Genomic DNA, 26071 nt, shown 5'->3' with positions numbered 1-26071 from the left:
ATGTAAGAGTGAAGATAATTTACATTTACTGCTATCTGTACTATTGTGATTTGAGTAAACTTCTCAGAGGCTCTTAACACAGCCATACTGCAGATATGCTTATGATTTTAGGGCCCAGGTATAGACCAAGACTTACAACAATCATATATAAGTCCCTCTCTCTCAAATAAGGAATTATCTTTAGGCTATCTTAGGCATGCACTTCTACATTATTTTGCTCCCTTACAACACAGTTTATATGATTATGCAGTTATTCATATAAATTAGGAAGAAAAATAATTTATGTGATGTGATGTTTCTGAAAGCACTGGATTCCATGCCTTTTAGCCTGAAGGGCCCCTTTGTATGACTTTACAGGAGGTAAATCCAGGGATGTGGGAATATGCTATGAAACTAAAGACACGATCCACTAGGATGCAGCAAAAAGCACATTCCACACTTACCACAATTATTTTTCTATGAACAGGGACAGACAGACAACCTCCTGAAGCAGGTTAAAAGAGTTGTAGAAGGTAAAAAGGAAACAACAATATTTATCTATATTGCATTGTAGTGTTTCAGGGGTTTGCTAAAAGTATATCAATGACTATTTCATTTACACTTACAACAGTTTTTTACCTTTAACATTTGATACGAAGTTTGCAACTTAAATACCAATTTTTGGTAGCAGAATTTATAATAAATGTTTTCCATTTTAACAACTGTCATCCATAGTATCTCTGGAAAAAATATACATACAGGACAGTTTCCTCAGAGCCACTAGAAATACAAATGCTTTAAGTTATATGGAAGAAATTAAGTTTAATAAATTATTAGGCAAGGGCTATGACATAAATCAATTGTCAGTAAAGTTATCACTAATGCAGATGATGTTCTCACTCTACTTCTACACAACGAGAATAAATGTAGACTTTAACAGGTCTGGGTTTATCCAAATATACACACTGCATATAACAATAATAATACTGAAGTAGGGCAGATCATAAAAAGTAATTGGGATTTATTAAAAAGTGATAGTAAATCTGCATAAATAGTTGGTGACAAACCATTTCTTAGTTGTAAGAACTGCATAACCATGTATGATATATCAGTGGTGATAAAGGATAAAATAAACAGCAGCATTAAATGACCAGATTTGTTGGCAAAGGTATGGATAAGTGCTACAGCTATGCTGCTTTTTCTTATAGTAAAAAATAATTGCTTTTAACATCCTGTTATATGTAAAAATACAATTTGTAAGTATTACAATTGTAATTTCAAGAATGCAGGGTATATTGCAGAGTGTTTTTGCTGTGCTTTTTATGTGGGCACAGTGGAATGCAGACAAGAAACTAAAAACTTGGGACAGTAATATGATTTGAGCAAGGATAATGTACAGAGGTCTGTGGATTTACATTTTTTGTCAGGCTAGTTCTAAAGAAATAATGTTTTTCAGTAATGTCATGGGTATGCTGCTCTATATGGAGGGTGTTTGGTAATTTAAGACACTGGCAATAGACAGGGCTCAACAGATAAGGTTCAAGGATATAGTTCTTGTTAGGGCCTCCATGTAGCCCAGAAACATGTTTATGACATGACTTGTTATTACCACATGACAAGATATGTTATATTTAGAAATGTTTATATTTATCATTTGTTTTTGCATTCTTTGTTATACATTTGATGAAGAATAATCAATTAAAAACATTTAAATGTGCTTTTTAAGATTTTTAGTGAGTTCATCTCTTCTGCACAGTGTTACATGCTTCTAAATCTACGATGTCAATTCTATCATCTTTAGAGTTGCAGGATTGCTCTCATCCCACTTATAGTACTAGTATAGTATAATGTACTGACAACAGTCACTTTGGGGATCATGTAAATCAGTGGCTAGTTCAATGGTAAAAATTCAGGTGTGGTTTAGCCATTAAGGTAATAAGGCAAAATTATTTGACCATAGTTTATACAATGTGAACATATACCAGCACCAAGACGCATGTTCTGGTATCCATTTTCTAGTTGCCAGACATTATCTTTCTTCCTTTCTATGTTATTCCTCTTCAGTTCCACCCCCTGCCCATAAAGAATGCAGCTAATCCTTTGTCTGTTCTCCACATGTATATGAACATGTTTTATACTTTTCTTCTTACACTCCAGCCCTTTTTTTTCCTTCCTTTCATTTTGAAAACTCTGCTCTATGCTCTACATCCCAATTTCCCCTTGTTTATGTGGTTTGTACACATTATTCCAGTTACAGTAGCAGTGCCATACAAAGGAAGGGTGAGTCCAGCATTTCCAAAGTCCATTCTTTGCACTGTACATCTCAGCATTTTAATGGACACATATGGCAAAGACTGCATATGTAGTGTTAGCTGTACTCCATGCAGTGATTTATGCTACATATCCCAGAATCCTGCTGGTCTTTGTCCCTGCTCTTCCATACTGCATACTATGATTTGGCTTAGGGAGATAATCTCCCATCCAAATCTGTTTCCATTTTCTGTGGCTTCCCCTGCAAATATTCACAGACAGTGCTAATTTTCCTGGAGATTATCCCTCCTTTTGTGAGTACAATGTAAACCTTTACATCATCAGCATGCAGGTTAATATGCAACCTTACTGTGATATGTGACACAGATATATAACTAGCAAGATGGGTTCCCAGCACCAAACCCTGCAACACCTCACTGTTACTACCTGTTCACCTGATACTTCTCCCCCTGCAGCTTTCTTCTTTCTGTCCAGTGTAACATCCTCCTCCTTATCCTTTATTTGTTCTGTTAACCTGGAAGCATTTCACTCGCTGTCTTTCCATAAGCACTAGCTAGGACCAGGTCCAGGGTATTCCCTTTCATGTTTGCAGACCTCACTCACTGTCAGCAAGGTACGCTTCGACCAAAACTCTTTATTATTCTTTTCCTAATGCCACATGGCTGCACCTCCAGTCAAGTGCTGAAATATTAAATTCCCCATCAGTATTATTTCGTCTTTTTTCCAATGGACATCAAAACAGTAATATGTGTCCTACACTGTAGTCAAACTCCAGGTGCTCATGTTGTGGTTAGTTTGTATCATATAAACAGACTGCACTGCACTGTAACTCATTGTGCCTACAGTCTAATTACACTTTGATTGCTCATAGGATATAGTGTTACTGCGGAGTACAGCAGTACCTTCAATGGGGAAGTTTGTGTAATATAAACAGCCTGCAGCTTACTGTACCTACAGTGAAATCACTGTCCAGGTGCTCAGATGTTATACAGTGTTACTGGGGATCAGAGCAATACCTGAGCTGAAGCAGTTTGTATAGTATAAGCAGGCTGCATGGCACTACAGCTCACTGTGCCTTCAGTGTAATCATACCCCAGCTGCTCAAAGGATGTACAATCCTACTAGAGATCACAGTAGTACCTGCAATGGGGTAGTTTGTATAGTGCAAGCAAAGTGCATAGTAGTAGAGCAGCATGTGCCCCATGGTGCACTCATGCTCCAGATACTTGGGTATGCAGTAGTATTAAGGTGCATGACAGCATATCTGCACAATACAGTGCTATCATGCTCCAGGTACTTAGTGGTTATACATCTGAAGCACTGTGAAAAGCAGGATAACATTTGCTCCCTGCAGTGTAATCACACTCATGGTGTTTGGTGGTTATAAATTAATAAGAAGGTGCACAGTGCCATACAGTGTACTTATGCTTCAAATGTTCTGTAAATCTACAGTGTTAGCAGTGTGCACAGCACAACAGCATTGCCTGCCCTACACTGTAATCACAACCCAGATCCTCAGGGGTTATAAATTAACAGCAGAGTGCACTGTAGTACAACTCTATGTGCCCCAAAGGGTAATCATTAGTACATATGCTCAGTGTTTAGTATGAGGGTGCACATCAGTACAGCACTTTATGCCTCACAGAGTAAGCATACACCATTTGCTCAGGGGTTAGAAATAGTGTGCCCAGCAGTACAGCTCTGTATGTGAAGGGGTAGTAGGAGGGAGCACTTTAGTACAGTTTGGTGTCCCTACAGGATAATCATACCCCCCATGCTCTGGGGTTAGTAGGTGGGGTCACAGCAGTACAGCTCTGTGTGCCCTACAGGGTAATCATACTCCACGTGCTCAGGGGTTAGTACGTGCATACAGAGCAGCACTGCTGTGTGTGCCCCAGAGGGAAAACATACTGCACATGTTCTGGGGTTGGTAGGAGGGACCACAACATTAGAGCTCTGTATGTACCCCACAGTGTAATCATACTCCTCATGCTCAGGGGTTAGGTGGTGAGTACAGTGGTACAGCTGTGTGTGCCCCACATAGTAATTGTACTCCATATGTTCAAGGGTCTGTAGGTGGGTGCACAGCAGTACAATTCTATGTGCCTCACAGGGTAATCATACTCCACATGCTTAGGGGTTAGTAGGTGATTACACAGCAGCACTGCTATATGTGCCCTACAAGGTAATCATACCTCATGTGCTTAGGGGTTAGTAGGAGGGTGCACAGCAGCTCTGTGTGCCCCACATTGTAATTATACTCCACATGTTCAAGGGTTAGTACAAGGGAGCACAGCAGTACAGCTCTGTGTGCCCTACAAGGTATTCATATTCCAGCTCTGTGTGCCCTACAAGGTAAATAAACACCTCACATGATTTGGAGTTAGTAGGAGGGAGCACAGCAGTACAGCACTGTGTGCTCCATGAGGTAATCGTACTCTCCATATTTAGGGGTTAATATGAGGGAACACAGCAGTGCAGCTCTGCGTGCCCCACAGAGTATTCATACTCCACATGCTCAGGTGTTAGTTGGAGGGTGCACAGCAGTACAGCTCTGTGTGCAATACAGGGTAAATAAACATACCCCACATGTTTTGGGGTTAGTAGGAGGGAGCACAGCAGTACTGCTCTGTGTGCCCCACATGGTAATTGTACTCCAAATTTTCATAGGTTAATAGGAGGGTGCACGGCAGTACAGATGTGTATATACCACAGTTGAATCCTACTCTACATGCTCTGGGATTACTAGGAGGGTGCACAGCAGTACAGCTATGTATATACCACAGTCTAATCCTACTCTACATGCTCTGGGATTACTAGGAGGGTGCACAGCAGTACAGCTGTGTGTATACCACAGTCTAATCCTACTCTACATGCTCTGGGATTACTAGGAGGGTGCACAGCAGTACAGCTGTGTATATACCACAGTCTAATCCTACTCTACATGCTCTGGGATTACTAGGAGGGTGCACAGCAGTACAGCTGTGTATATACCACAGTCTAATCCTACTCTACATGCTCTGGGATTACTAGGAGGGTGCACAGCAGTACAGCTGTGTATATACCACAGTTGAATCCTACTCTACATGCTCTGGGATTACTAGGAGGGTGCACAGCAGCACAGATGTGTATATACCACAGTCTAATCCTACTCTGCATGCTCTGGGATTACTAGGAGGGTGCACAGCAGTACAGCTATGTATATACCACAGTCTAATCCTACTCTATATGATCTGGGATTACTAGGAGGGTGCACAGCAGTACAGATGTGTATATACCACAGTCTAATCCTACTCTACATGCTCTGGGATTACTAGGAGGGTGCACAGCAGTACAGCTCTGTGTGCTTCACGGGGTAGTCATACTTCAGCTATTCAGATGTTGGTAGGGGGGTGCACACCAGTGCAGCTCTGTGTGCTCCACAGGGCAATCATACTCCACATACTTAGGTGTTAGTAGGAGGGTGCACAGCAGTACTTCTCTTTTTACTCCTCAGGATAATCATATTCCACATGCTTAGGGGTTAGTAGGAGGGAGCACACTTGTGCAACTCTTTGTACCCTATAGTAGCCAAATTGCAGTTATTCCTTGGGCAGTTTGTGTAGAATAAATAGACTGAAAAGTACTACAGCAGTGTGTTCTCCGCACTGTAACCATGCTTTATGCGATCAGTAGATTACAGTACCACAGAGAAAATAATATAATTACACTCCAAGTACTTGGAGGGTGTGAAGTATCAGCAATGCCAAGAGCAGTAGAGCACTGTTTGTCCTATAGTACACTCCAAGTACTTTAGAGGTTATAGAGTGATGGTAGAATACAGAGTACCATGTACCATACATTATAATCCCATTCCAAGTACTTGGAGGTTATAGAGTGGCGGCAGCATGCAGAGTACCATGTACTGTACATTATAATTCTATTCCAAATACTTGGAGGTCATAGAGTGGCGGCAGCATGCAGAGTACCATGTGCTGTACATTATAATCCCATTCCAAGTTTTTGGAGGTTATAGAGTGGCGGCAGCATACAGAGTACCATGTACTGTACATTATAATTCTATTCCAAATACTTGGAGGTCATAGAGTGGCGGCAACATGCAGAGTACCATGCACCATACATTATAATCCTATTCCAAGTACTTGAAGGTTATAGAGTGGTGGCAGCATGCAGAGTACCATGTACTGTACATTATAATTCTATTCCAAGTACTTGGAGGTTATAGAGTGGTGGCAGCATGCAGAGTACCATGTACCATACCTTATAATCCTATTCCAAGTACTTGGAGGTTATCGAGTGGTGGCAGCATTCAGAGTACCACGCACCATACATTATAATCTCACTCCTAGTGCTTCGAAGTTCTGGGTCTGCAGAAGTCTTATGATGAAAGTGTTTAGCATTTTATGTTATGTACTTTATTTGAATAAAAGTTTCTATTTATTCTCTGTGCAGTAGTGTCTTCATATTAAGAATGCGCTTTCTATCTTCAGCCTACTGCAGTCTGTGTAAGTTGCAAGTAGAAGTCTCAAATATGACCTGACATGCTTGTTCTACAGCTGTAATAAGCACTCATTTTCTGAATGATATCTTTGCCTCTTTGATGAGCAGACTTGAGACCCTGGCAAATGGAAAGAAATGTTGGTGTCTTTTGAAGGGTACACCCAACTCTTTGTATAACTGAACTTATTCAAAGTAATTCACATCAGGACCAGAGATAACTTTGACCTTGCTGAGTGATTAAATGTCAAGAGCTTTAAGAAAATAAGGCAAACACAAGAGGTGTGGCCTAACATATAAGATTTATATCCCAACTGAACTCTTTGGACAAAAACAGTTTACCCCATGGCATGTAAGCATATCTCGCCAGTTCATAAACTTAGCTAGATACCTATATTGAGTACTCCCTTTAAAATATCTGAAATATATATTTGTTATGTCTGTGAGTATTGTGCACTAGATTATCTAATCAATTAAAACTAATATGATCGCTGTACTAGGCATGTCATGGGTTGTTTACTTCAAAATGAAACTTTTTTACACACTCAAACTACATTTTAACAACTTAATCTTTGTAGTTCTTAGAATTATTTTCAGCTCTGGAACAGGACATTTAATTTTTTTTTTGGCTGTCTGTTTTTTTTTGGATCCCCACCTTTGACCAGCATCAAAGGCTTCCAGGACCTCTCCTCATCCACTAGGCCTACTGAAGCCATCATAGCCTCCTCCCGACTAATCCCAACACATGTTTTGGGCTGGTAAGGAGACTGGATAATGTGAGACAGCATTGCAATGCCATTGTGAATTTTTGTAACAGAACATCTCCTTATTGCACACCCTCATCCTATCCGTGGGGATGGCATGTAATGGGTTCCACGGCGTTTCACCATGCCTCCATGTGTACCTCAGTCACAAGCCCTGCCTCTTACAGTTCAACACACCCACAGATGTTTCCACCCACTTCCAAGGATCTAATGCAGTAGTGCATCCAAGAGTATAACTCCCCAAGATGGGCACACCCATCTTCCATGCCTGAGCTGTCAAGCTTTCCAGCTGTTAATCAAATCTGGCTTACCTGGGCCGGGGTTAGGGCTTTATCCCTCTATATTTCCACCACGGGCTGGGACACTCCATATATTTGTCTCTTTAGTGGTGCATTTGTCTGGAGAATTTAATGTAACTGTTTACCCTGGAAATCTGAGCTACCTTCTTAGTTCTTGTTGCACTTCAGCCTTGTTTGAAATCTCATCTTCACAATTCTCACGATGTCTCTTTTCTTGCAAGAGGACTGGTTGTGACACCTCTGGCTGCTCTTCCTGCTGGAAATTCAATTTTGACATATTGGTTTTGTACAAATGCCATTAATTTCTTCTGTATACATCTTCCCCAAAGGCTAAAAAGGATTTATTTGGTTGCTTTGCTAACAAATTCATCTTCAGACTGTGGACCTCTCATGGCTTTTCCATTTTTACTTTGCATTCAATATGTAAGTTTGATAGTCTTTTGTGGTTTGTGTTTATATATTACTGCCTCTTCTGGCTTCTCTGCATCATTTCCTAAATGTAAGGTTGATTTTCAGGTATCAGTAACGTAAGTAAATTAAATATTGTGTCTTGGAACCTTCTCCCTATCAATGGCTCAGCTGGTGAGAGGCTGATTCCCTGCAGCAAAGTATTCCTATAGCCCGAAATTGTTTGATGGCTTTTTCTGCAGCTCTTTCTCATACGATTCTTCACTATCTGTACAGCTGTTTCACCAGAGATGGTGAATGTAATTTGCTTCTATATATTCCCACCAGCTTAGCTGTTGATTTTCATCCATAATTCTGAGATGTTACTTAGTAGGCCTGTCTGACTTTGTTTACAAATCTTTTGCAGTTTTACTAGTCAGACATTTGCACAAATTTCTGATATTGCAATACATTTCAGTCTGAATGCAAACTGCTGCCTTTATATTGTTGACAGGCTGATTTACATTCAGTACAGGCCTGCTTTAATTCTGTTGTCAGCTATGGGGATGTCACTGTTTTCATCTTGCAATGGTAATATTTATCCTGTAGGAGCAACAAAGTATTTATAAAATAGTGTAAGATGATCTTACAGAAATACGGATTAGTGCCTTTTGACCAGTCGGTGTCTGAAATTGCCTTTCATGGCTGTCTTTGGAAGTTTTGCCTCAACACCATCTTAGATTATGCCCGTGAAATGATTAAATATGACTAAGAAATAAATACTGATGCTAAAGTGATCACCGGATACTGAGAGTTCAGTAAGCAGGTATAAGCAAGGGAAGGAGGACTCCATCTTTCTGCATAAATGGAAGAAATGAATTCCAGTATAATGTGATTAATTGAACTTGGGTTGTGTTTGTGGGCTCAGTAAATAAACGAGGGAAGCCATGTTCATTTAGTGAAGCCATGTTCATTTAGTGTGCTGAACAGTAATAAATGTTAGGATCCCAGTGTATGATAAAATCACCTATTAATAAAAGGTGTTGCATTGTACATGTGCTATTGTTTTAGTTACAGTGTTGTTCAGAATGTTGGGTGTCTTTGAATGAAGCAAATTCTCAGGTTCTGACTTTTTTGTTTACCAGATATTTACAAGCAAACTGTTTAGGATTCTGGATTGGAGTTATTCTGAAAGCAAAAAGTAGGCAGCTAATATGATTTTTGAATAATACAGTAACTCCTTAATATGTTATTCCTGGTCTTTGCCTCTGAAACATAAGAATGCTATATTGACTGTGGATTATGTCATCAGGCTTTAACTGTGTTTATCTAATTAACACTATGTCAATGCTGTGAAGATCAATCCAATATTCAACAGTGGCTATCTTGTTTTTAATGTTGTAACATTAGTTATATTGATTTCTTTCATGGTACACCTGATGAAAAGTGTCATATTCCTTTGTAACATAAAAGATTCTGATACATTAGGTTTATAAAGATAACTAGCCTTATCAGTGCTTATCAAGATATACTATCAAAACAGAGTTATAAATTTTAGAATACTAAAGCATGTACATTGAACAGAAAGTTAATCGGTAAACTAGATTAAGGTAGCATCAATTTAGTGAAGCCATAAGCAGGAAAATTACATCATGGAAGGCAGCCTGACTTTTTGATTATGGCTTGATGGTTAGTGGCATTGCTTTAGGCTTCTGAAGCCTATGAAGTGCTTGCTGTTTTGATTTAGCATTTTCATTTAATTTCATAAAAAAATAGAAAGGACATGCAGATGTAACATTTAAATGATGTGATTATTTATTTTGGTGCAAAACTGATGATGTTCTTTGATATTCTCCTGTATAACAGCAGTATACCCATCACCTCTCTACCATCTCTAGAGTGGCAACTGGAAAGCCATTCAGGGCCATATGAACTTCAGATAGAAGTACAACCAAAACCTCACCATCGTGCTCACTATGAGACAGAGGGCAGCCGAGGAGCAGTAAAAGCTGCTGCCGGAGGTCATCCTGTTGTACAGGTAATAAACGTGATTTGACTGTTAATGGTGATCTTGAGTTGAAAACATTACTGCTGATGATATTTGTACTTAACACATTCTTTAGTCCACAGTGAACAACAGAAGTACCAGATTCAACCAACCAAATGTTATTGTTTTGCAGCAAAGGCTGTTATGTACCAAGATGCACGAAGGTTGTATTTTTTTCATTTGTGTTGCTTGTATTTAAAAGTGCTATCCAGTCTCCTGGTGAAGAAACAAGGAGTCTTTTCTCATTAGTTCTAACCAAATTATACACCAAGACATACGCTACAACTCTTTTGTTCCAGATGCTGGGGTATGAATATCTAGATAATTGATGACTTCTTTGGAGGGGGGCTGAATGGAGATCTGACTTACTTATACCAAGCTGAGGTGGCGTTAATGTCTTTACAAAATTGCATTCCTGCTTATGAATGTTACAAACATGCAATCAAGGGGAAGTCATGTCATTGGTTAATACCCCACTCTGGAAGAAAAAAAATAGGGCAGAACCCTAACAGGAACCCTCTGATCATTTAAAAAATAATCAAGGTTTGTGAGCTCATATCATGTACTACATGTCTGAAGCAGACAAATCCTGCCTTCAGATAGTGATGAGGATGCTAACAACAATGTGCCAATCTGCAATTTTTCTGTAGTACAGAAGTCAGTGGTGAAAAAAAGAAAAGCCTGCAGGCCCCTCAGTGCTAGTTTACTTAAGAAGGAATTGTTTGCATGTGCTGTACTTTAAGAAGTATTTATCATCCAAGCACAGGGTTTCTTCCAGCTCTCGATGAAGCAGTGCAGCACAAAATTTGCAAGTGACCTGTTCTGCAGTAATCTAGGCATGTCAGTATTCATACACCAAGTATTATCAATTTAGAAGCTTAGTGTGGGAGAGTTAGAGCATCATTTCCTTCCTCCCCAAGATCCTGATCACCCAATCATCATGTGAGAAGACATGCATTCTATAATGTGCTTTGTTGTGACTCTTGTTACTGTGGAAACCACTTCCTTAGTAGCCTTGCTGTAAAACAATCAAGTCAAATTACAAGAGGTTCTGTTGTATTAACGACCAGCAAAACCAGGATCCACCACTATAAAAGTTTATTCCAACCTCTAGTGCCTCGGCAATAGCTGGTCATTTATATTTTATATATTTCTTTATTTGTTGTGAAGGTTCTGTTGTATTACTGCACAAGAAATACCATGCTGACTTTTTAGGAATTCATATGCAAGAACAGCAGCTTTGTTTATTGGCCACTTTTTGTGGATTTTTCTTAGTTTACTTATTTACCTGCAAGTGTCTTTTTGGAAGAACTGAATTATTAAGTCAGGGAATGTTCCCAAGGGTATTCTGTAGTAATGTGAAATGCAGTGATCTGTTTAAGATCAGAAACCATCATTTAAGCAGGGCAATTGGTTTTACATCCTGTCCTAGAAATTTTAACACAAAACATTCATAGCCACTTTTCTCTTCTCTTCTCTTCTCTTCTCTTCTCTTCTCTTCTCTTCTCTTCTCTTCTTTGTTGAATGAGATAAAGTAATTGACTGAGACCAAAAAAAAATGATCTTTGTTACTCTTATCAATTAATAATACTTCAAAATTTGTCTTGCTGACTTTTTAAAACTATATGAGATATACATAATGACTATCAGAATATTGTTGTTAACGTTATATTTCATTTATAAATGTTATGCACAAACTTTTTTTTATTAAACAGCTTCATCGAAAACTACCCCTGCCCATGAGGTCCATTTCCCTAGGAAAACAGAAGGCTGCAAACCATTGTTTCCTACTTTTATAGAGCTGTTGTACATCTCTAGTCAAACTCTGCTTATTCTAGGAGTTGCAGTGAAAACTGCATGAGTTAGAAAACAAAATGCAGGGGTCTCAGCTGCAGCCTCTAGTCCCTCCCCAAAAACATATGTGACCTGGTCTACAGCTGGTTTCTATGAACGAGTTTCCTAATTTAAATGTGGTTAAAATGTTCTTCTTTTTTAAAACTATCTGTAAAGAACACAAGCAAAAACAGAGCTCTACTTCCTTAAACTACAGTTAGCATACATATGTTGGTAGGCGAGGCTTACTGCATGATTAGAAAAGTGGCGCACCAAAAACAGAGGGAGTATGTTCTTATTATGACACCACTTTGAAAGCACGCTTCTGTAACAAGAAACATGAATGCAACTATTGTACATTAGGTGCTTCTAACCTTTCCTGGTTGTGTGACTGTGAAGCTGGTATGTATACTTAATAATGTGCAGGGATGCTGCAAAAGATGCTGGTTGATTTTTTATGCATCTTCTGCTTTGTCTGTTACTTGCCTTTCTTTTGATTTGTGTTGTATTTATTATGATAAATGGGCATTTATTAATTCAGGTGGCTTTCATTTTGTTTTGTGTGAGCTGATTTTGAAACAGTAGCCTTCTGTAGTCCCCATGCAGAACAATGTTTCTTTATCATTTAGCTCTGTTTCCAGTAGTAAATAAAAATAAAGTAGTAGAGAGAGATGGTTGTGGTGCATCCAGTTTTCGGTAGTGGAAAAAGCTGTTTGAGTTTTAGTCAGGAGTTCAGATAGGTTGGAGGTGGTACAGACTAAGGTAGAGTCATCTGCATATTGGATAACTGTTGTATCAGGGATGACTGAGTGAAGGCTGTTAATGAAAATGTTGAAAAGCATGGGTCCGAGGATGGACCCCTGGTGAACACCAGTGGGTGTTGGCAAGAAGGGGGAAGTAGAGTTCTTCCATCTGACAGCTTAAGATCTGTTAGATAGGTAGCTGGAGAACCAGGAAAGGGTGTTAGGGGAGAGATGAAGGTTGGAGAGATGAAAGAGAAGATGCTTGTGGGAAATGGTATAAAAGGCTTTGGAAAGGTCTAGCAGTATTGTGGATACAAGTAATCCAGAGTCACGTGCTCGATTTACTGTGTCTAAGAAGGATAGTAAGGTGGTAGTGGTGCTGTGGCCAGGGCAGAAGCCATGCTGGGTAGGAGGTATGAGGTGATTTTGAGTTAAAAAAGACATGAGTTGGTGATGGACACATTTTTCAAGTATTTTTGAAAGTGGTGAGAGAAGGGCAATTGGGCAGAAATTGGAGGTATTGTAGTTTTTGCCTCCTTTGTGGAGAGGTAGAATGAAGGCAGATCACCAGAGTTTGGGTACATAAGATTCTTTTAAAGATCTATTAATTAGGATGCTGATAGGGAGAGCAATACCATCAGCAGCAGATTTGAGGAAGGAGGAGGGTAAGTTGTCAGGGGCATTTGAGCAAGGCTTTAGTTTTGATAGGAGTCTTTTTATGAAAGTAGTTGGTACAGGTTTGAGTTGGAAATTAAGCGTACTGTTATTAGGGGTGTTGTGAGGAGAGAGAGATGGGTGGATTGTTGTTGGGAAAAGATTTGGTTAGAGTAGCTATGGATTCTGTAAAAAATGTGTTGAAGTGAGAGCTTAGTTCTGAGTCAGTTAAGCTAAGGTCAGGGCAGGGTTTATTCCTAGATCCTGGGTGGAGTAAGGAATTTATACCTTTCCAGAATTGTTTTGGGTTCTTGTTATTGTTGGATTAAAGTTTGTTGTAGTAGTTTTTTTTTTTGTCTGAGGTTATTAGTTTCTTTACTTGGTTGCGGAGTTGGGTGTATTGAAGTAAGGTAGAAGGTATCTTATTTTTTTTGGTATAGCTTCCAGGATTTGTCCCTGCAGTGCATGATTTGTTTAGTTTCCTTGGATAGCCAAGGAGCAGAATTAGTCTTGATTAGGGGCTTGGGAGTTGAGGGTTTTTAGGAAGATAGAGTTGAAATATTCTACTGCATTGTCAAGGGGAAGAGTATAAAGGCTTTGCCAGTTTGTATATTTAAAAGTGTTTGAGAATTGTGTGGGGTTGAAGTTGCTGAGATTGCGAGTGTTGATATAGTGATGTTGGTGTTTACTGTTATTGGTTGAGCGATGTATGAAAGCAGGGAGATGGTCACTGAAGGTGTCTGGGATAGTACCAGAGAGAGTTATTTTATCAGGATGGGAAACTAGGATCCAGTCGATGATGGATCCTGGGGGGTGGTGTTTGTTAGGGCGAGTAGTTGTATAAATTACTTGGGAGAAATTGTAGAGGTTGATGAATAAGGAGGGGGAAGGTGAGTTGATTTTATTCCAATCGGTATTGACATCACCTAGAATGTAGGTTTCAAATTTTATTTTAGTTGAGGCCCAGTGCTGGATATTTTCAAGGGTAGAGATGTTATCACCTGGGGAAATATATAGGGAGATAATGCATATATTTTTATGTTTATTTAGTTGTAGGAGACTGGCAGTTAGTTCAGTGTTTTTGAAGTTTGGAATTGGAGTTTGTAGAGGGATTAGTGAGAAAAGGTTGGAGTATATTAGAGCAGAGCCTCCACCTTTTCTGTTTAAACAGTTGCTTCTATGGGTGTGGAATCCAGGGGGGAGGATTTTGGAGTCGGCTATATGGGGTTTTAGCCAGGTTTCTGAGATGGCTAGGATGTCAGGTTGGTTATGGGAAATCCAAGCTTGTATTTGGTGTATTTTGTATTAAGGCTTTGGGCATTTATGGTAAAGAAGTTAAGGGTGTTGGGAGAGGACGTAGGAAAAGGGGAGGAAGAGGGAATATAGGATGGGTGTAGTGGATGAGGTGGGAGTGGGGAGGAGTTTGTAGTGTGGCAAGGGCCAGGGTTAGGATGGATATCTCCAGATAAGGCTAGGTTATTATTGGGAATAACCTTTAGCCTTTTGGGTTTATTGAGAAGGAAGTAGTTTGGGGCTAGTGTAGATTCAAGAGTGATGGTATTTGTTGTGGTGGAGAAGAGTTTGGGGTGGAATAGGTGCAGTATGCTTGGGGAGATAAGAGAGGATGTTATTGAATGGAAGTGGGATGCAAGGAGTGGTTGAGAGTGAGTACATGGGATGGTTTGTGTAGGAGGTAGGCATAGGGGGATTTTGGAAGAGTAAGAAGTAGCAAAGTAAAGAGGAATTAATAGCACAAGAAGGGAGTATGGGACAAGGATAGTGTTAATGGTGTGGTAGAACATAGTTGGAGAATGTGATGGAAATGAAGGGAGAGATATGAGGATGTTTTATAGGTAAAGGAGGAGAAGAGGTAGAGGAGGTATAAGTGGTTTTAAATCTTTACAGGGAGAGAGGGAGAGACTGAGTAAGGAGGATGGGGTGGGTCATGTGGGGTAGGGAGGAGTTGGCAAGGGAGTGGTTTTAAGGAGAGAAAGGTAATTAGATAAGCGATTTGGGTGGGAGGGGATAGGCAGGGATAAATGTAGAGGTGCTGGGGGCGGGTGAGAATTGGGGGCAGGGTAGGGGAGCGGAGTGAGCCCATAGGGCGAACGGAGCAGGTAGAGCCAAAGGAAGGAGACAATGGAGCTGGAGTTTGCATGCTGTAGGATAATGCAGACCAAGAGCAGAATTATAAACAGCTGCTGAACAGTATAGTCACAAGGAAGAAGATGAGGGATATCAACTACGTACTGCAGAACTGGGAAGTATGTGGCAAGAGTACTTAACATGTCAGAAAACACCTAATTTGCATGTAGAGTCTGTGGCCATCCTGTGCCCTTAGATCCTCCCTTGTTTTTCAATGTTTTAAAAGAACAGCAGGTTAGTTAACTAAGTATGAAAAGAACAGTGGATTTAACTAACCCACTGTTCTTTTCATAGATAGCACCTTGTTCACTTTCTTTAGGAAGTGAAAATAAAGAAACTGATCATTTTTTAAAATAATAATGATCCGAACCAAGCTTGCCTTTAATATATATTTTAGTGTGTAAAGCTTTGGACAGTGGTGGTGGTTGGTGGAGGGGGGACTAGGAACAGTGGACAACCTAGAATGCTACATGCAAATTATGTTGATTTTTTCCACCATCCATGCACTGCTACATGCAAATTAGGTGTATTTTTCCACTAACCACACCCTTCTGTATGCAATTAGGCGGATTTTTTCACCAACCACACATTTCTACATGCAAATTAAGTGGATTTTTTCATCACCCATATACTTACACATGGACACAGCCCCTTGGTTTGAGTTCACCCAATCCAACTGATTACTCCATGGCACCCTGCCGCAGCATTTTAAAAACTCTGTTACTATTGCTTGATCTGAAGAAGTCATGTATTTGACAAAAGTGCTCATCGTGATTACCTTCAATAAAGATCTGAAAAAAGAGCCTTCTTTGATACAGAGTTTTCTTTTAGCCTAGAGCTTGGGTAGCTTATACTATTCATTCACAATCAAACATCTTGTTATTGTTTTTCAACTGAACCGCTACTTTTGCCATGTCCTCCTTCAAACACACACACACACACACACACACACACACACACACACACACACACACACACACACACACACACACACACACACGTATGCACTAAAGCAGACACACAGACACCACATACTCACACAATATTTACAGTATGTACAATATGTACAGTACAAGTGGTCATCTAGGAAGAGTAAATACATAAATAAGTATGTATGCATGCAAGCTAGTAAGGATAATAGTTTATGTTATAGCACTGTGCTTAAATATACTTCATGTGACAAGACTTGCTTGTGAAAAGTAAAAATTTAGAAAGAGAACAAAGGAGGAGGCCTGGTCATAGGGATGATCAAGTAGCTTTCTCAAAAATCTTTCAGAAATGGACTGGAGTGGTTATTTGGCAGGATGTTGTCCCACATCTTTGGGCCTAGTATGGAGACTAGAAAATGTCCAAAGTAGAATGGAGGCTCTGCTGCAGCAGCACACTTGGTGCTGGAGGATTTGGCCAGAAGAAGTAGGAATGAGTGGGTGAAAGCCTGCTGTTTCTACTTCTTGATGATGATGATGATGATGATGATGATGCTTATCTTTCTGCTACAACAACGTCTGCCTGGTGCAAACCAGAATCTAGACATAAGAACACACATAATCAGCTAGATCTGCTTGATGACAGCATGAGTAAGCTGGTCATAAATGCATGGTTGTGCTAAAGGGCACCAGTGATGCATGCACTGCATGATTGACCTCACACTCTAGCCAGAGGAGTAAAGCATTCAGGGAAAAATAAGATGTCCCCCATACCTGTAGAATGACAATTACTCAGTCATGTACTGACACTCCAAGTGGTGAAATAAAATGAGGCCTGGCTAAGGTTATGTTGTGCATACACTTAGTATGAATTTATTTATTAATAATAATAAAAAAAAAACTGTGATGGGAGTCTGGGTGACAGAATAGCCACTGCCATGGTCTTATCCCATAAAGGAGAATAAATAGATAAAAGCAGTTGCAGTGTTGACCTTTGGTCATTTTTGGCATAAATGTCTGCATCAAGGCAATTATGTGATTCTCAGTTGTTTCATTGCTTTGGTCGTTATTTTCTATAAGGGGAGACTGCCTACATAGTGTTGAGAGATGCGTGTCAAGTTAGGGGAAAGAAACCTTCAGTGACATCAAGGAAAAGTTTGTTAACAAAAAGAAGAGCCAGAAAGCAATAAAAAACTAATCATGCACTTAGCTAAAAATGCTAAAGTGATGATGTTGGTTGTTGGGCTAATTTAGTTAAAAAGATGTACATAGCAAAACAATGAAGACACTGGCACATAATTAGCAGTTCTAAGAAGAAACAACTGAAAACTGTACCCTCTGCTGCTCCCTTTGCAGGGGCTTGCTGGAGTTCTGTATTAATACACCTGATGGTGGGACCTGCATGAATATACATGGGAAACAAAGACTGCTGACTAAAACATGCTGGAAAGTGCAATGTCTCACTATGTGAATCAGCTCAGTGGTTATAATATGATGCCCTAACAACTCTACTAAAGTTAGACAATGTTTGCCTTTTATCTGATTTCCAGGTGTCAGTTTTTGTTTCATTTTCATACTGCACTTTTCAGGAGGGCTTCACTAGACACTTGCTTTCTGAAATAGGCTGTATTCACTAACTATAAAGAACTAGAGAATTTAAGGTACTTACATATTATCGCAACCAGAATTTTGCGATAGTACCGCTTGCTTCCCGATCAGTAAATATGTCTGTCTATCTGGCTGAAATGGAAAACAATATGTTTTCTTTAACAAAACTACAAACAAAAAAAAAAAAAGAAAAAACCTACAAAACATACTGTTTCTTCATGCTCTTTACTGGCAGCTAGTCACTTCTTGCCAAGGCTGCCCGCTGAACGTTCTTTGTCAGCCAATGCCATCAAAGAATGGTCATACATACCAGATTTGTACGATTCTCTTGCAATCAGCTTCCAAATCTCTGATAATTCCTGACATTATGGACAAACAAGTCTTTGTCCTTAATGTCACAATTTGGGACAGTTTATACAGTATAACCTGCCGGTCTTTTTGCACTGTCCTGCAAATCAGGGTTGAGATGAGCCAAGCAGTATGTACTGGCTGGCTGGCTCTAGAAGTTGGTTGTGAAACAGCAGTGTCACCCCCCCCCCCCCACTGTTATCCTCCATGATGTGTGTTTAATGATAAATAATTCACATCTATAGATGTCGTGTTTCCCCCCTTTTTTGGATGGTGTGGGAATTGTCAGTTGCTTTTCACCCCTTTTGGGCTGCTAGTTCTGGGGAAGGCAATATGCTGCAGATGTGGCTCTTAGCATCTGGCCACAAAATGTCATCGCTTGAAAGGAGAACATATCTTTGCTGTCACTTTGTCAGTTCGGGATCGGCTTTTGGCCAAGCCACAAAGAAACACAGTCGTTTGTTCAAAACTGTTTACATTCAGTGAGGTTGCGCTGTGATTATGATTCAGAGTAATTTCTCCATTTCACATACTTCTGCTGTGTTGTGTGCACACACAACAAGACTTGGAAACGTAGTATGACTGACATGATGTTGGGAAATGACATAAGTGCAAACAATCAGTAATTTTTCAAATACTACACTGTTCCTACCTCAACAAAGTGTTTTTTTAAAGATAACATTGCCTGTGTGATTTTGCATACATTTCTGGTTACATTCACACATGGGGAAGCAAGCGGTATTATCGCAAAAATCTGGTAGCGATAACAAGTAAGTACCGAATTTTGTTTTTCATTGCTTTCTTAGCGTACACCACATATAATCAAGTCCAAACGTCAGTGTAGAAAACAGCTGTAAAGGCCCCAAATTAAAAGAAAAGTCCATTTTCCCAAAGAATGGAATTCATTTTTGTCTTGTGTTTGGTGGCAGTGGTGAGGAGCCTGCATCTGTCTCCTGTATCCATTACCTTACACACAAAACCTGGGATCCTGCTATGGCTCATTATGAACATATTTTGTTTATAATGCTCTGTGTTTGCTTTTTTATCATCTATCTCTGCTTCATTGTTCATTTCAAAGAGCATCAGGTTTATGACAATAAATGATGATATATTACAATCAGTACTAACATAAGCTTGGGCCAGTCACTGACTGTGCATTTCTATGACACTGATTTATTCAAATCTTTCTTTAAAATAAACTCTTTCACTAGAAGAATGCTTTAAGGTCCAGAGCAAAAGAAACAGATAAAATAATTAACTCATTGGTCAAGTGAGGATTATTAAATAGTGCTGGTGGTAAAGGAAAAGCCAGGAGTTCTATTCAACTACCCACTACATATATTTTACCATGAAAAACAACAATCTTGGGGTAATGAAAGACTGCAGCCCCCGACAACATTTCATGCTATTTTACTTATTCAAAGTACTATGGAATTTTGCAGAAATCTACAAGTGAAAAATCCTTTTTTAACAAGTAATCCTTCCTAATCTCTTTAAAAACTCAAATAGAAAACTGAAATCAGAACGTCAGTACAGTTAACGAGGAAGTAGCTGAGCAGGCAGCCTAACCAAAGCACTCAACGATTGACAAGGACATTTGTTTTGCCTTAACTGTTTCCAAGGCAACTTATATCTCAGTTTTGTTTGTAAGTATATTGTTGCTTAGAAAATTCACAGTTTGTCTTTAAATAAAATTTAATTTTGCTCATGCAAAATTGTATGTTTGTGTACTGGGTGTGTTTCCATTTGCTGCCCACACCCAAATGTAAAACTTAAGTCACACGGACAGTGAAATCTAGCTTGTTATATGAGGCAGGTCTAATTTTTAGTTTCTTGTGAATTTGTAGTCTTTGTATAAAGAACAACCACAAATAGCCACTTCCTGAGAGCTGTCTCACAGGTTACGTATTCAAGCAGGGTACAATAATTTATTCTTGACTCATATTCTTCTTTACAAATATGAATGTTAAGGCTTTGTGTAGTATTTAACGTGGCCTTCAGTTCATATCATTTTGTTATGACTGTACAGGACAGTTATTTTGCATAAAGTTTCAGATTTATTGTAACATTTTCTAATCAGCACAGTCATTTAGAAATTGCACTTCAGAATGTCGACTTACAGAGCACACATACTATATTTAGCCTTGTGAACTGTCTTCACCGGGTCTGCTACAGATGCTTACATGCTATTAGCTCATGACACACTTGCTCACTGCCACTTGCTCGAAAAGGCAAGTGCTTTAACTCTTACTAGTTCTGTCTTACTTAACTATCTAGGCTTCCCAGCACCTCATCCTATTGAACTGTGTAGCTGCACCAGAGCCCTAAAACTCACACCCAGTTCCTAATCTAAGTCGTTGTTCCATCACCCTACATTTCCAGCCCTCTTCCATAAACCTAAATTCCCTAATTATTCCCTAACCCTAAACTTCATTACTGCTGCCTTATCCTCAACTCATGTCTTGCTCCCTAACCCTAAAATCCACCTCTAGGTCACTAATCAGACCTAAGTTGTTAGCTTTTGTATCCTTTTTATTGTTATTTTAGTTTATCATTTTGTTTTTAGTTTGTCATTTTAGTGTTTATTTTTAATGAAGGAAGAAAATTCTATTTACAGAGAAGGCCAAGAGAGAAGAGCTCCACACATGCATGATTTAGTGAAAAAAAGTCTTTAATATGAAGGTATTTGCCACAATCACAGAAGTGAGTTATACATAAGAACGCATTGGGAATACTATGAAAAGGAAGAAGACAGTACATGTGTCAATATCAAGTTAGAAAAAGCTGAAAAAATGAAAAATAGGTAGCGGAAGCACACTTATGTTTTTAAGGAGAGGTCACTATAACAATAAATAATTGCATGTGGGTTTACTCTCCTGAGCGTCCTTTTCCAGATGGACGTTTGTAAGTAGTGCCTTCTTTCATGGATAAGTCTCATCTCTTCTTCAGGGTGACAAAACCTTGCATTGCAATCGATTGGACATGATTGGGATTCACATTTTTGTTTGTACCTTGTGAAAGGAAAGGGGAGTAGCCCCTGATTCCTATTTATTTTATAACTGGGCACATTTTGAGCTGCCCTACCCCAATTGACTGATTTCCATTTCATGACAAAACACTGTTACTTCTGGGATGTGACTACTGATCGTGATTGCACTTTTGCAACCTGCTTTATGGTGCTTCTGTTTACTGCTTGTGAGAAAAGTGTTGGTAACAACTGATCCTCAGCTGTTTTTGGATTGGAGAACTTTAAGTGTGCCTTTCTATGACTGGGTTCCATTTGATGGGAAACTTTGCAATTTAAATTGAGGACTGCTGTTTGGCATGGTACTCAATTAAGCAGAGCTGTAGACTGCACTAACTAGCGCTGTCTGAAGAAAGGAGAAATGCCAGGGTAGGAGAATTAAAATGGGTCAGCCATATTACTGACTGTAATAGTCAAGTTGACATCTTGGTTTGAAAGATGTATCATCCCAATCTGGCTGAACATTCTGTACAGAAGAGTGTTCTTCATTCTCTGAAGGAAGGGGTTAAGGTAGCCTCTTTCTCGCTTTCTTTGTACTCTGGACCTTTAAGGGTATACGTACAAATATTTCTGCTCAACAAGCCCAAATTCATACTTATCTCAGTTCTCATTAGGTACCAGTGTAGGTCCTTCTTTTTGTTTTAGGTCTGCTGTGACCAAAGGCTGCTACATAGTGGAACAATCTGTATCAGACAAGTCTTTTTACCACCAGAAAGAGGTATGGTATTTCAGAAGAAGATTGTAACATATGTACTAATGTGAGTGCCAGTTCTGCAATGTACTTTTGAAGCATCAATGCTGGTACATCCTCTGTTAGTTGTTAGTGGCTAATTTCAATTGTCTGTGAATGGGAGTTGCCAGATGAGATGTACTAGCCTCAGAGATGTTCTAGTGGAATAATGAGAGCCAACATTCCTTCTTTCTTTAGGCAGACTCAGCCTTCTTTGTATTAGTTAATGCATTTTTCCTCACTTCTACAGGTTCCAGATGCTTGGAGAAATATTACTTTTTTGATGTTTTTTCTCCAAAATACTTGAGCATCTGACCATCAAATAAGAATTAGCAGTGTTCTGATACTTCTTTTGGTGCTCCAGTGAGTCGTGTCTTCTCTAGATCAATCCCATAAATAGCTTGTGTAAAACTAGATATGAACTGGAGTTTATCTCAGAGAATTCAGTAAAACATTTACTGACTAGTGGTTCACTTGGCATACATGAAAAAAGTAAGCAAGACATTGAAAACATACAAGCAATGGGACTCCGGCCTGACAAAGCACCGGCAGCATTTTTCAACTATATGGTGGTAGATGGAAAGAAATAGGAAACTACCCTCAGAAATGTGATAAATTTGATTCCAGTTATATTATAGAGGAATTGCTAGATATGATCCAAGCTGGCATCCAAAAGGTTAATGGCAAACTTAAGGATTTCAAAGATAAAGTATTCAAAAGAGGCCATGAAATGATGAAATACTGAATGGCCATTCAGATGCCATTCTATCCTTGAAGCAGGAGAATAAGGTGGCAAAATAGCAATTAGTATGAAATTAAAGAAAGAAATGTTTAAAGACATACAAACCAAGTAAGATAACAGAGCCTGGAAAAAGAATATTTCTGTAACTAGAGTTCCACAGAAATAAAGGTGTTAGACTATATAGTATTTATATGAGATAAGTTTATAGTATGTACTGGTCTGTAGGTAAATGATTTTAGACTCTAAAGAGCACAGATGTTTTTTTTTTTGGTCAGGACCAGTGATGGTAGCAAGTCAACCTTAACACATGTTGGTGAGATATGAGACTTTGTATGCAAAAGATCAAATCCTGTCTCTTTTGAAAGCATGACAAAATCTCTAAAATAGAAGAAAACAGAATTTCCTTTGGAAATGATATTTTCAGTTTATACTTGTGGAAAATGTACTCGATTTTTGTCAGTTAAGCATGAATATCAAGTAAAGTAGATGAGATTTAATCTATTCTAGCAACCTCTTTACAAGAATTTCTTTGGCTGGGGATGAAAACCTTTAATGATGTACAAGATACTGTAATCTGTGTAGTGAATATGAGTTCAAGGAGGGGACTGGTGTTTGCTGCATGACCTTACAGAAGTGAGTGGTGATCCTAAGATACAGACTAATCAAAGTGATATGGGGCATGTTCAACAGAAATAAAAATCAGTCAGGTTTGCTAAGCAACACCAGTTTCCTTTTTTTAAATTTTAATAAAAAAGCAGTCATGAAGAAGCCTTTTTAATATTTTAGTACTTTCTTTCCTTTTAATTTTGGAACTTCATCAGAAATACAAAGTATTGAACAAAGTCAACATTTAAATAATAAAACATATAGCCCACATTAAAAAATACTAACCCTGACAGATTTTATAATCACCAGTTCATTACCTATATTTCAGAGGATATACACATAAAGCAATCTTAATACTTAAAAGCATTTTAAACCTGGTAAAACATTAGACATCAAATTTAATTACCAGTATAATTCTCTTGATTTCAAGAAAAGTCACCCTTGAATGTCCATGTTCACTTTTTCTATAACCAAAAAAAAATTTTAAAATTAGCAGAACCCGTGCTATGTTGGTTAATGCATTATTCACAATCTGTTGTCCTGTTACATAAATATGTTAATACATTATTGCTGTCAAACTTCTAACAACATTTCCTGCATAATAATTTTCACAAGACTTCATATACTTGTGCTACATTTTGTTAATTATTTTCCTTCTTTAAATTTAGAATTCAGCAAAAACAAAGGCAGCCTTTGCAGTAGGAAAATGACTTTTGAGGAATTTTCACTTTGCGAACTAAAGCCTAGAGTTCTCTGATTACGTCTTTTACAACCTAGAGTCACTTAAATGTATTAACTACTTAACTTAGTATGATTATTTATTATTTACTGAATCATTTGCATGTGATAAAAGAATATACAACTGTCTTTTATTTTAAGTATTACAGTGTAAATGTGAAATGTGTGAGTGTTCATTACTGATGATGGAATGAGAGGGAATCCTTGAAATGTAAGGTAGCACAACTTAAAACTATGGAAAAGAACATGGCCTGTGATAAGCTGCCTAAACGTGGAATCATCTGTAATGAAGAACTGTTGTGTATCTCTTAACAGCTGTGTGAAAATGCACAATTAAAAAGTTTGCAGATCATATTTAATGAGTGTTAATGTGCATGGTATGCCGTGATCTATTTTTGGGGAGCTTGAAAATGTGCTGTGCAGCTGTTGGCAGTGCCAAATAGTTATTTAAGACCATGCATTTTGTTGTTCCAGGAGGAAAGAAGTCTGTGAATGAGATTTGGAAGGAAATGTATATAAGCACGATTTGATCATGGTTAATTAATCTAGGCATGTGTGGCTTCCCATTGTTAATGCACTAAAAATCCTGTATCTGATGTAAAGATGGAACAGTGATCAGTTCACTAGCATAATGTAACTGTTCATGTGAAAGGCATCTGGTGGAGTTACTGGTGTATGTAGATTATCTTGCAAAAGTGGGTGGTTTTCTATTTGGCTATATCATCTGGTAAAATCTGCAATTTAATTAAAAAAGTTTATGGGGGTAACTTAGTTGGTATGAATTATGTAAAGAGGTGATCTTAGGATCTTTGGCATTACAAATATAAAAAGTGCATGACAGATGGCAAGTTTCAGAAAGGTTGGTAAAATTATTATGTCTGCACATGTGAGGTTTCCTGTACCTTAAATATAAGGAATAATTGGGGTAAGGATGGTGTATTTTAGATCTGTTCATGAATCTCTCTTTCCCAATTGAAAAAAATTGTAATAACTGAATAAAACAGGTAATTGCATAAATATGCAACTGGGTCATCTTTGCAGTGAAACATTGTAGTTTTAAATCCAGATGTATATTGAAATGGATTATGAAAATTCGTAAGAAAGTAAAGGTTCCATATTAAAAGTTTGGCGACTCGACAATGAAATAAAACTATGAAGTGTGAGTTTTTAGATGTAAAAGTAAACTTCTAAAATAACTGCTACAAATTTAAATTGCTTTTTCCTTGCACCCCTCTAGTCAGGGGCACCTCTACCATTCCTTCCACTTTAGATACTTTAATGAGATCACTGTATCTTGGGAAAGAGGGAATACTGCAAGATATAGACCAGGATATGTCAGACTTAGTATACATTTCCCCATAATCACAGTTCTGAGAATCACATATATGATCCACAAACATAAAATGGGAACCTAAAAGTAAGGACCGCTTCTTTAGTTGCACATTGCATTACTAGTTTTGACAGTAAAGGCTAACTACATCATGTACATACTATGCAAGTACTGACACTACAACTACAAATGTTATTTGGATAGAATGTGTTTCCTGAGTGATTTTTGTGCATGGAGACACATACCAGACACATACCAGTACTACTGGGTAATATGGTGTCCCATAGATTGTGCAAAAAAGTTCTAGAAGTATTGCAGAATTAAAAGTTGTTAGATTTAAGAATATTTAGTACATTGGCATCCAGGTCCCTTTGTGTGAAGAAAAAAGTATGTCACTAG

The 26071-nt window shown here is 38.6% G+C and overlaps 1 protein-coding gene across 4 annotated transcripts in view; it reads left to right on the top strand.

Annotated features, from left to right (window-relative positions):
- NFATC2 (nuclear factor of activated T cells 2) overlaps positions 1–26071 on the top strand; it is a 349933-nt gene that overhangs the window by 123826 nt on the left and 200036 nt on the right. For all 4 annotated transcript variants that reach the window (XM_044090025.1, XM_044090026.1, XM_044090023.1 and 1 more), the window contains exon 3: positions 10064–10235. In XM_044090025.1, the coding sequence (XP_043945960.1) occupies positions 10064–10235 (172 nt within the window). The remainder of the gene's footprint in view (positions 1–10063; positions 10236–26071) is intronic.

Source organism: Protopterus annectens, chromosome 12.part0, assembly GCF_019279795.1.
Source record: "Protopterus annectens isolate FY-2018-M chromosome 12.part0, PAN1.0, whole genome shotgun sequence".
In the NCBI taxonomy this organism is placed as follows: domain Eukaryota; kingdom Metazoa; phylum Chordata; order Ceratodontiformes; family Protopteridae; genus Protopterus; species Protopterus annectens.
This window is presented reverse-complemented; position numbering and strand designations above follow the sequence as displayed.